This window comes from Lemur catta, chromosome 1 (genome assembly GCF_020740605.2).
Source record: "Lemur catta isolate mLemCat1 chromosome 1, mLemCat1.pri, whole genome shotgun sequence".
In the NCBI taxonomy this organism is placed as follows: domain Eukaryota; kingdom Metazoa; phylum Chordata; class Mammalia; order Primates; family Lemuridae; genus Lemur; species Lemur catta.
The window spans coordinates 209191011-209205207 of record NC_059128.1 but is presented as its reverse complement, the minus strand read 5'-3'; the positions used below and the strand labels follow the sequence as shown (position 1 = coordinate 209205207).

The 14197-nt window shown below is 48.3% G+C and overlaps 1 protein-coding gene across 3 annotated transcripts; it reads right to left on the bottom strand.

Annotated features, from left to right (window-relative positions):
• Nucleotides 1–4791: 4791 nt before the first annotated feature.
• ABCF3 (ATP binding cassette subfamily F member 3) lies at nucleotides 4792–12331 on the bottom strand. 3 transcript variants are annotated; one of them, XM_045539799.1, is made up of 21 exons: nucleotides 12077–12325; nucleotides 11704–11851; nucleotides 11483–11562; nucleotides 10923–10969; nucleotides 10594–10691; nucleotides 10373–10495; nucleotides 9967–10233; nucleotides 9577–9657; nucleotides 9428–9487; nucleotides 9273–9329; nucleotides 9136–9158; nucleotides 8968–9023; nucleotides 8653–8853; nucleotides 8478–8554; nucleotides 7397–7441; nucleotides 7185–7317; nucleotides 6098–6186; nucleotides 5896–5987; nucleotides 5575–5707; nucleotides 5344–5431; nucleotides 4792–5254 (listed from the first exon to the last, which is right to left on the bottom strand). In XM_045539799.1, the coding sequence occupies exons 1-21, from the start codon at nucleotides 12147–12149 to the stop codon at nucleotides 5096–5098; spliced, it is 2130 nt and encodes a 709-aa protein (XP_045395755.1). In that variant the 5' UTR covers nucleotides 12150–12325; the 3' UTR covers nucleotides 4792–5095. The 3 variants fall into 3 exon arrangements, with proteins under 3 accessions (XP_045395755.1, XP_045395754.1, XP_045395756.1); XM_045539798.1 differs by having other exon boundaries at nucleotides 8653–9023; nucleotides 12077–12331; XM_045539800.1 differs by lacking the exons at nucleotides 10373–10495; nucleotides 10594–10691; nucleotides 10923–10969; ... (1 more) ...; nucleotides 11704–11851; nucleotides 12077–12325 and adding an exon at nucleotides 9749–9755 and having other exon boundaries at nucleotides 9967–10066.
• Between the last annotated feature and the right edge of the window lie 1866 nt (nucleotides 12332–14197).

The following is a 14197-nucleotide window of genomic DNA, read 5'->3' as shown; positions in this document are numbered from 1 at the left end:
AGGCATGTGTGACATGAGAATGTCACCCATTGTATGAATAGCTGCAGAACAAAGTTGAGAACAGCCAATCTGGATGTGAGAAGGCTGGTGCTCAGGTATCTGGGTACTTGCCTCATCTCTGCACGTAGAGGTATGTGAACTTAAGCAAGATACTTATCTTTCCACCCCAAACTCTTCTCTATGAAGTGAGAATAACTCAGCAGACGCCACTTAAGCAAGATTATTGAGAAAAGGCCAAAGAGAATGTTTGTAAAAGCATTCCCCAGTGTTAAAAACGCTGCAGCATGGGTTAAAAAATATTTATTCTAATTTAGGGTTTCAAAGGTTTCTCTATATACAGTAAAGCAGAAATTGCTTTCCAAACTACCCATTTATTTAATATAAAGAAAACAGAAACCTAGAATTATCAACAGGGCATGAACTATACATATTATTAGAATGGGCTAAAATTTCACGGTGATTTCCGCCTCACCCCATGCGAGTTGGTGGGTGCTCTCTGATGTCTGGCCCGGGGGACGTGGAGAGCTGTGGGGTGGTCGTCCTGGGGTGATCCTCTTGAGCATGGCCTGGAGTGCTTACGTGCACGTGTGAGTGTGTGTGTCTCCAGAGGTGGCTCCAGGCTGCTGCCCCAATCACTTCTTCCACGAAATTACACCCTTTAGACCCATAGGACTTTACAGTTTACAAAAATTTTTACTCAGTTTACACAGGACCTTATCTAACTCAATCCAACTACCCAAAGAAGCAAAACAAATTGTGTTGTGCTCATTTCATGGATAATTTACTCAATAGAGGCTGACTTGCCCAAGGCCATCAGTGTTAGAGCTGAGCTAATACCAGTGCATAACTTTTCCATTATACCATGAGTTTTGGATCACTTATTTAATGAATAACTATTCAGGAAGCACCTAGCATGGGTCAGCCACTGTGCCAGAACTCCTACTCCTCGGCTTGCTCTCCTGAGCGAAGCTTGTTCAATCCCCCGCCCATGCAACTAAGTTTTAAGTGATGGAATTAACAAGCTGTGACTACTCTGCACAGCCCCTTAAGAGCCCAGTGGTAGTACAGTGTGGCGGTTAAGAGCTGTGTCCCAGAGCTAGACTGGCCTTGAATCCCAACCCTGCCACCCACTATATCAACTCCCTGTATTTCCTCACCTATGAAATGGGGACAATAATTGTGCCAGTTCATAGGATTGTCAGGATTGACTTAGTCAATACAGGTAAAGTACTTAACAACTGTATTTGTTACACAATAAGAGCCTCATTAATGTTATTGTTTGAAAGTTCCTTAGAATGGTCTTGAAAGGAAACCAAGGAAAGTTATTTAAAAAAACAAAAAAGGCCCCTATAACTTGCCACTTAATGTTCCAAAGCTTTCATTTCATTTCAAAGGTTCTGGCTGAAAAAGGAGTCCTCTCTAGTTTGGGCCAAGTTCACAAGCGTCTGTGCACCACCCGCCCTAGTCTCACCTCCATCATCCCAGCCCCGCCTCCTCAGGGCTAGACTCTCTCCTTCCATGTCATTCTCTGCTTCTTCTCAATTTTCCTACAACATTCATTTATCAAACATGTCTATTCATACCTATTATGTACTAGGTCTTGGAGCGGATGCTGTGATGACCTGCCCAGATCCCCTCTCAGGAAGAAAGGACTTGTTGCCCTTGCTGCTAAGAGTGCTGAGGCACAAAATCCTCAGCTGTCAGCCAGCCCCTTTGGGGTTTGCCTCAACTAAAGAAAGCTTCCTCTTTCAAGTCACACCTCCTTCTGGTAGCAGCCAGCATCCCAAAGCTGATCACCTCAGCAGAGTAGAGGCTGGACCCCAACTCAGGACAACTCTGCACGGCTAACCCAAGGCTTTCACTGGGCTTGCACTGCTCCATCCTCCCTCTGCTCCATCCTGTTTCCTGGCCCCTTTTTCCATAGCTGTTTATCCCAGGAGCACCCCGAAAACACCCTGCATGCTGATCTCTTCAAGTTGTTTCCCAAGAAACCTAACCTGGGACAGGCACAGAAAATGCAAAGATGAGTAAGCCATCCTTCAAGGATGTCAAGGCAAAGTGGGCACTGCAATCTTAATGATGGCACGCAGCTCACTGGGGAAGCATAAAGTGCAATGGAAGGCTAGTCAGAGGGGTGGAATTGAGGAGTCCATCGCTTCAGGTTCAGGGACCCCTAGAGGCCCTTCAGCCAGGCTGTGTAAGTCCTCACAGCCTGAGCCCACCCTGCTAGCCTGCTGGGATTTCAAACCACAGCTTCTGACATCCAGTCTGCACGCTCAGCCCTGATGCAGAGCTGAGCTTTGATGTGGGCTAAAATTTGTCTGGAAATCAGTGAGAACTTAGCAAAATGTTGTCCACGTCTAACAAATTTGAAGACAGTAATAATCACCTTGAAATGAACAACTGTCTGACTGGCATCCTTGAGAGCTTCACAGGCTGGTGCCAAGGAATCCATGCTCTAGTCACTCTGCCTCCCACTGGGGACCAGCTAGGTTGCCTGAGAAGGTGTTGGTGAGTGTGGTAAGGTAGGCAGAGGCAGGAAGGCCTGGAATTCAGTGAAGATTCTGTGGACTAAGGCCTTTCAACCTGGCCAGCTCCTGTTGACTTAAAGGCCGGAATTTGGCAGAGCAGCACAGGGTCAGCAGCTGGGGAAGATGGCTTCCCCTTTGGCTGGGGTTAGCCAGTAAATGGGGTGGTTGCGAGTGTGCACCCTGGAGTGATCAAGAGTGACCTCTGTTCACGCCCACCCTGAGATGCCAAGAAAGAAAAGTTACTTCCCACCCTTCCATGTCACATCCCTCTCTCCCTTCTTTGTCCTGTGCTTTCTGAAATGGAGCTGGCTTACACCGACACTACCATTTTCCATTCCTCAAAACAGCTGTTTTCTGCCAACTCCCCCCTCTAATCTCTAAAAGCTAGGTCTTTCCCAGCCAGTACAATTCATATCCCACCTTTCTGAAGTCCTGTAGCATGGGCTTGCATTGCCATATATATAGGCCCTTCCCATTTCTTCCATGGAGTCATAAAATTGGAAGCAAACCTGGAGGTCATCTAGTGCTGCCTCCTAGCCCAGAGAGCCCTTCTCTAAAGCCTGACAGGGCTGAATGGTCCCAGCAATTGATAACTCACTCTCAGAAGGCAGCCTGAACTATTAACATCATCCTTCCTTTGAGCCCAAACTGGTCTACCTCTGCAGTCACTCAGAGAAATTTTTCTTTTCCCTTTATAGTCCTTCAGGTCAGACTGGTCACATTTCTGAGTGGTTACACATTATATTTGTTAGCAAATCCTCACAACAGTCCTATAAAGAAACCAAGTAGATGTTCAGAAATGAAGAGATTTGTGGTCACCCAGCTAATGTTGGTGGTCCCTTCTATTACCAGTAACAGAGCTGAGATTTGTTATTAGATCCAGCACCAACTCCAATGCTCTTCATGCACAAAAGCAGATTCGGTGTCAGAGAACCCTTCAGCTGCATTTCTGAGGACTCTAAGGAGCTGGGAGGAACTCCAAGAGGGGTTCACAACTGGTGAGGGGTTCAGGGGCCAAAAGCCTGGCAAGCAGGCAGGCATAGACCTCCAACAGATGGCTCCCTGACTTGCCCATCTGCAGGTCTGAAGTTGGAAGAGAATTACAGGGGTTGTGAGAAAGTTCTCAGGAGTGCTGGGGGTGCTCAAGGCTACAGAAACACTTCCTCTGGGCTTCTGAGAGGGAGGGAAGCTGAGGAGGCAGGCAGATCAGCGGTCCTTCTGCCAGCTTCACCAGCCCACCAGTGCCAACTCTGTGATTAATCAACAGAACCTTCCTGCCTTTATTCTCCTTTACCCCCCAAACAGGCTTCTCTCCCCTAGTTACCTACACTACATTACCCTTAGCAGCTCAGAGTTAAGATTCCTTGATTAAGCTTTATGACTACAATCTCCAAGAAGAAAGAAAACTCCTCTGGTTTCTCCATTGTCACTGACTGCAAAGCAGTGTCTTTTTTTTTTGGTAAGAGATGGGGTTTCGCTATGTTGCCCAGGCTGGTCTTGAGCTCCTGGGGCTCAAGTGATCCTCCTGCCTCAGCCTCCCAAGTAGCTGGGATTACAAGTGTGTGCCACCCTGCCCAGCCCCAATGTCTCCATTTTAACATCTTCTGCATAACAACTGCATGTAACAGCTGAATCCTTGAGAAATAATATTTACAAATCATACCACCTCTGTTAAACATCTCTCCCCTCTTAAAGACGGCTTAATTTGAAAACAAAGTGTTCTATTTCTTCCCATTAGATACTGTCCTAAATTCCTCACTTCCAAGGTCCTTACTATATGGTTAAAGGAAAAATAACACATATGAAATTGCCCAAGCAAAATAAGGACAAAGATGGTTTCTCCTCAGCCCTTAGGGTCCAGATCAGAGAAGCAAGACCAACCTGAGCCAGAAACCACTGGAGAATGCAGCTGGCAAACGATGTGTGAGGCCAGGTTTCAGAATCAGTTCAGCCTCCCAAGCAGTGGAGGCTGAGGAGCAGAGCCCAAGACTCAGCTGAGGCTGTGCCCGAGCTGGGGTAACACGATGCCAATGTGCTGCCTTTTGTCCCACTGGGTCAGCCTCCCCCAGCTCCGGCACATGCCCTCCAAGCCCCAATGGCCTTAATGTCTCCTCCCAGGGGCAAGGCTGGTGCTGCCACTGCTTCCTCCTTGTGAGTGATGCAAGTATCAAAGGAAACCACCAACCAAAGGGCCCACATCCCACAGTAGCAGGCAACCACTGCAGCCCTGCAGTGAGCAGCAGAGATGAGGCCAGGGAGATGCAGGGGGAAATTTAATTTACATAGCAGCCACGTGGGGCCCAGGCAGAGCTGGGGCAGTGGGGGAATCCATAACCCCAGAGGGCGTCACCCGACCCCTTCCACCTGGGAGACCAGTCCTCACAGACCCTTGGATGGGGTTCCCCAGGTTGTATAGAGGATGCTCCAGTCAAAAGGAGAGAGACATTTGGAATAAGGCTGTCCCCAAGTTGGGTGAAGTCCTCAGCGTGGAGTTGGTTGCCTACATGGTGGCCCAGGGTCTGAGACCAGTCCATGTCCTGGGCACAGTCCCCAGCCTGGAGGCCCTAGAGGAAGCCCTCACGGCGGAACTGTTCCTGGAGGAGGGCGCGATACTGGTCAAATCCTCCTTCGACCCGGGTGACGCCACCTCCTTCACACACCCACAACTCCCGGCACACCAGCCTGATGAAGCGTTCATCGTGGGACACCAGAATCACGCCACCCTGAAAGACAGGAAAACAGGAGGGGCTCAGGGGAAAGCCAAGGGGCTCTGAGGCTTGGGGAGAAGTGGTCAGGGTGCAGGCACACTCACCCTGAAACTGTTGAGAGCGCGGCCCAGAGCCTCGATTGTCTCCATGTCCAGGTGGTTTGTAGGTTCATCCAGAATATAGAAGTTGGGGCTGGAAGGCAGAATCCAGGAATAGGGGCAGTTAAGGGACAGGAGTAGGAGAAAATGAATCTTTCTGATACAAAAAGGAGACCATTGTCTACTGGGCAAGAAGGGAAAATGGGAGGGCAAGAGCTCTAGAAAGTGAGGCCTCACCAGGGCATGGTCATCTGAGCAAAGGCCACTCGGCTCTTCTGACCCCCAGACAAGCTGGCAACAGGGCGCATGGCCAGTTCTCCAGAGATGCCGTACCGGCCCAGCTGGTGACGATATTCCTCCTCGGGCTGCCCTGGAAAAGAACTCCTCTCATCAGGTGGGTTATTGCCTCAACTCTCTCCCTTTATCCTCCACAACACCTCCAAGTGCTCAAGTCCTAACACCTACACTTGGGTGGGCTGCTCTGCACCTGTCCCAAGGCAGGCCTGGCTGCAGGAGTCAGCCCTGGCCCTCCTTCCTCAACTCAAATCCCTAACTCACCAGGAAACTTGCGTGCCAGCAGTTCCACAGCACTGACATTCAGGTCCAGCTGCTCCACATGGTGCTGGCTGAAATAGCCAATCTTCAGATTCCTACGGGCAAAAAGGGAGGTGGAAAAGGGGACGGAAGGCAACGACCATGAAGGACTGTAGGCAGTGTGAGTGCCTATGAGTGTGTGCACAGGGGTGCAGGTGGGCCTTACCTGTGAGCATGTCTGATGCCTCGAACAGGTGCCAGGTCCCCCATGAGCAGCTTCAGCATGGTGGACTTCCCAGCCCCATTCTCCCCAACCTGTAAGAAACATGAGAATGTTTTAGAATACGTGTCAGAAAAATAAACACCACATGTTCTCACTCATATGTGAGAGCTAAAAAAAAAAAAAAAGTCAAGCTCATAGAAGCAGAGAATAGAACTGTGGTCACTAGAGGCTGGGAAGGGTAGCGGGGAGCAGGGATTGACAGAGAGGTTTGGAGAGGTTGGTTAACGAAGACAAAAATCACAGGTAGACAGGAGGAATAAGTTTTGGTGTTCTACAGCACTGTAGGATGACTACAGTTAATAATTTATTGTATATTTTCAAATAGCTAGAAGACAAGATTTTCAATGTTCCCAACACAAAAAAATGATAAATTTTTAAGGTGATGGATATGCTAATTACCCTGATTTGATCATTATACATTGTATACATGTATTGAAATATCACTTTGTATCCAATAAATATGTACATTATATGTCAATAAAAAAATACACACATGGCACACAGAAGGGAAGGAGATGAGAAGAGATCCAGCAGTCCCAATGACTCCCTCAACAACCAAAAAAATATTTTTAAGGAAACTATACAGAAAAATAAAGATACTAAGGGAAGCAATCCTTGAGTATCTGTTAAGTGCTAGGGATTTACTTTTCCCAATAACCAAATGAGGTAGATGTCATATCTGTTTTAAGAATGAAGAAACTGCTTGGTAACGAAGTGAGGAAATGGCACAGTTGTGATCTAAAGTCTGACCCTGAAGCCCATGCTCTCTCCTCGATGTTCCATGGTTTGAGAAAATTCAGAACTGAGAGCAGTAAGATAAAGCACTGCTCTAAGTGTTCATAAAATATCACATACCAGGCTCTTCTTTTCTGCAGAGCAGCCTTGTGCAGCCAGAAGACAGCGGCAGTATAAGTATAGCAAAGCCCTTAGCCCAGGCCCTCACTCCTATTCCTGTGCATCTGGGCCAATCCACACCACATACTGGGGTAGGAGAGCCCCAGCGCATGGAACAGAGAAACAGCAACCATACCACACAGATGCGGGACTCAAGATCAGCAGAGACGGAGAGACGACTGAAGATGACATGTTTAGGGTCATAGTAGAAATCCACCTCATCTAGCTGCAGAATTGGTGGTGAGAACTTCTCAAAGCCATCAGGGAACCTGCAGGGGGTGGGAGTGAGGACTGTGGACATGGCCAGAAGAAGTACTTCCCTGGCAGCCCCTCTGGCCCAACACTCACTTCATCACCACCTCCGATTCTTTGACCACAGGTTTCAGCTCCGGTCTGAGGGGAGAGATGGGATGGACTAGACTTAGGACTTTAAAAAAAAAACAATTTCTTGCAAAAGTAATATATGTTCAGAGAAACTTTAGAAAAGGCTTGTACTCCCACCATTCAGACACCATTATTTTAGAGTATATTCTTGTAGTTTACTATATACTGAAAAACAGAATCATCCTTTTTATAGCTTTTTATTCTCAGTTAATATATTGTAATGTATGTTTCCAACTCACAAAGATCTAAGCCTCACGATTTCAATTCTAGAAAGGGTGCTTCAAGATTAAACCCCAGTATTTACTCTAATTAGTCACTAAGGAAATGCAAATAAAAAACCACAATGAGGTATCACTTCACACCCACTAGGATGGCTAAAAACTGACAGTAACGACTGTCAGCAAGGACATGGAAAAATTAGAATTCTCATACATTGCTGGTAGAATATAAAATGGTACAGCTCCTTTAGAAAATGGTTCGGCAATTCCTCAAAAGATTAAATATAGAATTACCACGTAACCCAGCAATTCCACTCCTAGGTATGTATCCAAGTAAACTGAAAACACATGTCCACACGAAAACTTGTACACCAAAGTTCATAGCAACATTATTCACAATAACCAAAATGGAAAACAACCCAAATGTCCATCACCTGATGAATCAATAGTGTTGTATATTCACACAATAGAATATTATTCAGCCATAAAAAGAAATGAAGTACTGACACATGCTACAATATCGACAAACCTTGCAAACATTATGCTAAGTGAGAAAGACACAAAGGTCACATTTAATGATTCCATTTATATGAAACATCCAGAGTAACAAAATATAGACACAAAGTAGATTAGCGGTTGCCATGGGCTAGGCAAGACGAACCCTCCAAGAGCAGTGTAGAATACTCTGATTTTTTCCCCTGTAGGAAAGCAAAGTTGGCTTCTAGCAAAGGGGAGACCTAGAATGGGAGAGCAAGAGGTGGCCTGCAACATGAGGGAAGAAATGAAGAGAACAGGAGTCAGGGCCTAGCCAAGGACACTGTACTCACAGTTTCTCCAGCATCTTGAGTTTACTCTGCACTTGAGAGGCCCTGTTGGCGTTGTAGCGAAACCGGTCAATGAAAACCTGCAGGTGGAGGAGTGCAGGCACTGGTCACACTCCCTTACTACTCCCAACTCTAGTACCCACGGGCTGGGACACCCCAGCCCCCCATGCCCTGACACCTGGATGTGCTGGCGATACTGCTGCTGTGCCTCATATTCACGCTGCTGGTTGAGCAGCCTCTCCTGCTTGCTTTTGATGAAGGTCTCAAAGTCTCCGCGGTAACCATCTAGCCGCTGGCTATGCAGGTGAATGATGTCTGTGGCGATGGCATTTAGGAAGTTGCGGTCGTGGGAGACGACTAGGATTGTGGAGGGCCACGTCTGAGGGGTCACAGGATGGCAGGCCCGGTTTGGGAGGGCAGTCAGTTCCCAGGCCCCTAGGTGTCTTGGAGGCAGACAATCCCCAAACCCACTCCAGCACCTATAGGCACTCACCTGCAGGTAATTCTCCAGCCACAGGATGGCCCTTACATCCAGCATGTTTGTGGGCTCTGGAGAAGAAGTAGGGGAGCACACACTTGGGACTGAAGTGCTGGAGAACTATGAGCTTGGATGCTACCACCTTGCCCATCCCAAAGTCAAGGTGCCCCATTTCAAACTCACCATCTAACAATAGAAGATCTGGCCTATGAAAAAGAAGAATACATGGCATAAGGTTTCAGGTCAGTGACTCACTGCCACCTCCCAAAGACCAAGGGCTAATCTCTATAGCACTCCAAGCACAGGCCCAGGAGACTCACCTAGCAAACAGGGCCCGGGCCAGGGCCAGTCTCATCCTCCAGCCACCTGAGAACTCCCTAAAGAATGACAGAGCCACATTAGGGGTGGGTGTTCATCGGGAAGGCAGGGGCGGAGCCAACAGTGTTCAGAGTCAAGAATGGCAAACGCCACTCACCGGGTGGGCTGTTGCTGCATTTTAGGGGTAAAGCCAAGCCCAGCAAGGATGACTGATGCCCTAGAAATGAAGAAATCGAAGAACCCAGTTGGAATAGTTCACAGAAGAGAAAGGTGAAATCTGAAGGAGGGAGGGAGAATTTTAAATACCTGGCAGGTGCCTTGTCAGCCTCAATCTCCTCTAATTTGGCATAGATTTCTGCCAGCTGTGTAGCTTCTGAGCCCTCCACCCTAGGCGGGAGGAGAAAGAGCAATCAGCCTGAGTGGGGGCAGTCTAGGATGTTCTGCACCCTATACAGTTGTAAAGCAGGCCACTGGCTGCCTTGTTGCTGGAGTAGCCATAGACTACAGGAAGGACGTCCCTAAGATAACAAGGGCAATGGACACTGTGGAAAGAACAAGGGCTTTAGAGTTTCACAGTGCCCAGTTCCAAGCTCTGCTGATTACTAGGATGAGGCACTTGAATTGTGGATTGTGACAGCACAGCAGGCACTCTGAAGGACGGCTATTGCCAGTTATTCCCTAGCCTGGGGCACTTACCTGCCAGCAGCAACCTGGGCACTGAGCTCCCGCTCCTGCCGTAGCAGGTTCTCTCGAACACTATCGCTCTCCAGCACACTCTGCAGGGCAGGGGTGTCATCTCCAGCAACCTCCTGCTCTACATGCAGTAGGGAAATGTGGGCTGGAACCCGCAGGCTTCGGGTGGCCAGCATCTTCAGCAGCGTTGTCTTTCCCAGCCCATTCCGCCCTACCAGCCCGTAACGGCGGCCCCATGCCAGGTTCACATCGGCTCCAGCTAGCAGTACCCTGCAGGAGTGGTAGAAAAAAGACCAAGAATGCTCTAGAAATAGGTGGACGGCAAGCTTAACAACAGAAATCTAGCATTGTTTTTAGCTTCATTTCATCTCTTCAAAAAGAATGCCACACCCCACTGCCATTCCCTCACCTGTCACCAAAAGACACATCAAAATTCTCAATTCGCACATCATAGGATTTGTTCTTGCCAGATGATTCCAACCGACTCTCCTTTCTGCTGCCTGCCTGGCTGGCTGATGCCTCTTCCAAAACTCTTAAGGGAGAAATGGATAGGTTTGAGTGCTCCCAACCACCCTTCTGTCCCAGCAGAGACTGCTCTGCTCTCTTCTGAACCATTCTTCCTCAACTCACAGAGGGCTGCTGGTCTTCAGTGTGTCCTTCTCTGAGCGCTTCTCCTGCTTTGCCTTTAGTCGAGCCTCAGCCTTCTCTAGCTTCTTTGCATTCACGGTCTAAGGGTCCAAACACAACCACTTCACTCTAGGGTGCAGGCTCAGAATGGAACCCCCGAGAGAACATCTCAAGTAAACCCTCTTAACTTACCCATGATGAACAGACTCAAAGACTCAGGGAAAGACATAATGAGAAATCCCCCCCCCAAAATATTCCAATATTTAGACAGTCAACTCTCATCCCCATCACAGACACAGCCCCCTTCCTTTCTTCCTCCTCCTCCTCCTCACCGAGGACTGTTCCCTCTTTAGCAGTCCTGGAAGTTTGGTTCCACAGTCTGTAAGCGATAAGAAAAGCAGTCACCTTCTCCCTGAAGGAAGGGAAACTAACATTTTGAGTGACTAATACAAACCAGGCACAGAAAGCCGTTTTCAAGAAAGCTTTACAATTCAGGGTATAAATGGCTATCATCCTCCCTGCACTCAAAAAATAAATCTTATATATAAGGATACAGAAGGTGGGGCAGATAAGCAACTCTTCCAAGAACATGCAATTTGTTAATAAGTTGCAAAATTGGGGGTAAAACCAAGTCTGTCCAGCTCCAAGGCTCTTGTATGCTTCCTGCCATACCCAAGAGCTCCGAGAATCCTCCAACCCCACTGCCTTCATTATAGGCTTTTTTGCCCTCAGTAAAGTTGATGTCAGTAAAGACATCAGCTAACTCATACAAGCTTATCCTGTGTTAAAGAGATAGTAGGAGTCCTGAGCTGCAAGAGGCTGTTGGAGGATGGGGTGGGGTGGGCTAAGAAAAGGGTAGAGGACAGTTAGTTCAATCTCCCCTCACTCTCACCGTAGTTCTCTGTTATCTTTGACAACTGGATGGGGGCGTCCAGTAGCACCTGGCTATTTCCCTGGCTCTGTGGTTCAGCCCTATGTAGGTAGGGATAGAAAGTGCAGGATTAGGAATTGAGGGAAAAGCTCTATGGCCATTAGGCCTTCTTCCCCCATCTCTTGTCTCCAGACCGTTCGCCCTCCCTTCGCCCCCATCAACCCCTACTCCCTGGCACGTACAGGCGCAGAGTGTTGTACATGCGCTGGCACACGGCCCTGATGCCCGCGTCATCCTTGCTGTCCCCGGACACCTCTTGCAACAGTTCCCCCACAGCTTCGACCAAGTCATCCACAGACTCGAAGTCCGCACTGCCGCTGTGCAAGACGCCTGGGCCGGGCGTGGCATGACAAGAAGAAACCGGATAGGGTAGACATACAATCAGTTTCAGTCCCCGAACCCGGGCCCAGTCAGGTCTCCAGACCCAACCGGCCCTCGGGACAAGAGGTCATGCAGAGGAGAGGCCTGGCAGCGGTCCCCGGCACCGCCCTCCCTTAGGCTTTTCCCCTGACCTCCACTTAGGCCTCCCCAGCCCGATGATTCTGCTCGGCTTACCAGTCACGTAGTCGAAGACCTGTCCGTCAATTTCAGGGAACTCGCTCCGCAGGATTTCGGCGCAAGTCGCCATGTTCCAATAGGGAACCCGTCCGCGCAGTCGCTGTGAGACCTTACCCTAGGCCCGCCCCCTGCCCTTCCCCCGAAATCTCGCCCCTTCTTCCAAAGCGCATGCGTACTGGTGACGCAAGAAAGGCGCGGAGTGCGCGGAACCCGGTGGGCGGAGTGAAACGTGCCGGAGGAACGGCAGCAAGCGCTGCTCAGAGTCTGCGCCAGAACTGTTCTCTCTGCGCTTGCGCGACGCGTTTTCTGCCGAAAGATAAGCCAGAAGTGTGGTTCTCGCTGCCTTCTGGGAGGTTGAGGTTCGGAGGCGAGGGGAGGAGGCAGAGGAGCTCGAGGTTTATCAGGGAGTGAGGTACCGGTGGTCCGGCGGGTGAGAGCCTTCCCCAGAGACAGATGACAGATAAAACATACTGGCTTTGCTAGGTTTTATACGCTTCCCTGATGCGCGTCTGGTGCCGCCGCGCACCCAACCATTTTGCCCCCCTGTTCAGTTTCATGGGTTCGCCGGTCCCCAGGCCCTACCGGCTTCTCAGCCTGGTAGCCTGTCACTCTCTCGTCCACCCCGCGCGACCTGTGTTCAGTCCTTTCACACTTGACAGTTCAGCTGACCATTGCAAATTATGTTCTTCCACCACCCCAGGGCACAACCTCACCCACCGCCAAAGGGCAAGAAAACCAGGGCAACGTGGCTTGTATAAATTCACTGGTATTTATTCCCTACCTACACCCAAAGCAGACTTCTTTGCACCCTGAATCAGTAAATGACAGTAAAAGCCTCTTTTCTTTTATTGATTCCTTCAGGTGGAACTTAAGAATTTACCCAAAATGACACTACTACTTTGTATTTAACGTAAATATTATCCAACCTGGCTCTAAAAGTGGTACCTAAAATTACATCATTATCCATTTATTCTTTTGGATTAAACATTGCCATTGTGAGGAATCAATCTGGATATTTATTTTATAGGAAACACAGGCAAAGAGGAACACGTTAAGTGACACCATGGGGATATAACAGGCAAATTCTGATAGGGAAACTACAAAAGTCCACTTCAACAAAATTGCAAGAGCTGAGGTGAAACGTACGGATTGTAAGATTTAAGAAAGATTAACCAACTACAGTGGACCCTTTTTGGATCCAGAGGGAAGTTGTGAAAATTTTATAGGACACCTGGGTTAAGTGAACACAGACTGGGTGATATTAAGAAATTGGCCATGAGTTGATCATAGCTGAAGCTGGGTGATGGGAGATGATTATTCTACTTCTGTTTATGTTTGAAATTTTCTAGTTTTTTGTTTGTTTTTAGAGTTGAGGTCTCTCCCTCAGCAAAAAGATTACAACTCGCTGAAAAAAATAGAGTTGAAGAAATCAAAATTTAAAAAATTAAAAAATAAAATATAAAATAAGAGTTGAGGTCTCACTCTGCTGCTTAGGCTGGAGTGCAGTGGCACAATCATAGCTCACTGCAGCCTCCAATCCTCCTGCTTCAGGCACATGCCACCACATCCAGCTTTTAATAGATTTTTTAAGTTTGAGAAAGTTGAAACTAAGCAAGGGAAAACTGGTGAGGGAAAAATCTGCTTTATGCATCAGGTCCTTCAGGGACTAACTCACCACACAATTATCTGGAGGGGTGGAGGTATCAAAGGGCGTTGCTTTGGAAGAGGCCTAGGAAAAATAAAATTTTTCTTCCTACCACCCACCCAAGTTTGGGAAACCTGGGTAACGGGGGAAAAGGATGGAATTAAGAGTGGTGGTGAGTGCCACTAGTCCAAGCTACTTGGGAGGCTGAGCCAGGAGGGTAAGTTGAGCCTAGGTGTACAAGACCACCTCTCTTAAGAAAAAAAAAGAAAAAAAAGTTAAGGAAAGAAGAATCTACCCTCAGGGTAACTGGGGCCTTGTGGGGCTGCTTGCCCTTGAGGCTGTTTTCCTTTTAGCTGAGTCAGTAGACCTGGGCCAACAACCCATGAGGATAAGAGCTGGATGGTCCAGGAAGGGCCTAACAATTGGGACAAGAGCCTTGAGAGTATTCGGAATAGAAAATCTTAGGAAGAGCA

What these genes read in the sequence shown, in the direction of transcription:
- ABCF3 (XM_045539798.1), bottom strand. Translation starts at nt 12,149, where the DNA reads ATGGCGACTTGCGCCGAAATCCTGCGGAGCGAGTTCCCTGAAATTGAC. An exon ending in CTGAAGACCAGCAGCCCTCT is followed by an intron (nt 10,496 to 10,593) that starts GTGAGTTGAGGA and finishes TTCTCCCTTAAG; the next exon opens with AGTTTTGGAAGAGGCATCAG. An exon ending in GATGTGTCTTTTGGTGACAG is followed by an intron (nt 10,234 to 10,372) that starts GTGAGGGAATGG and finishes CCACTCCTGCAG; the next exon opens with GGTACTGCTAGCTGGAGCCG.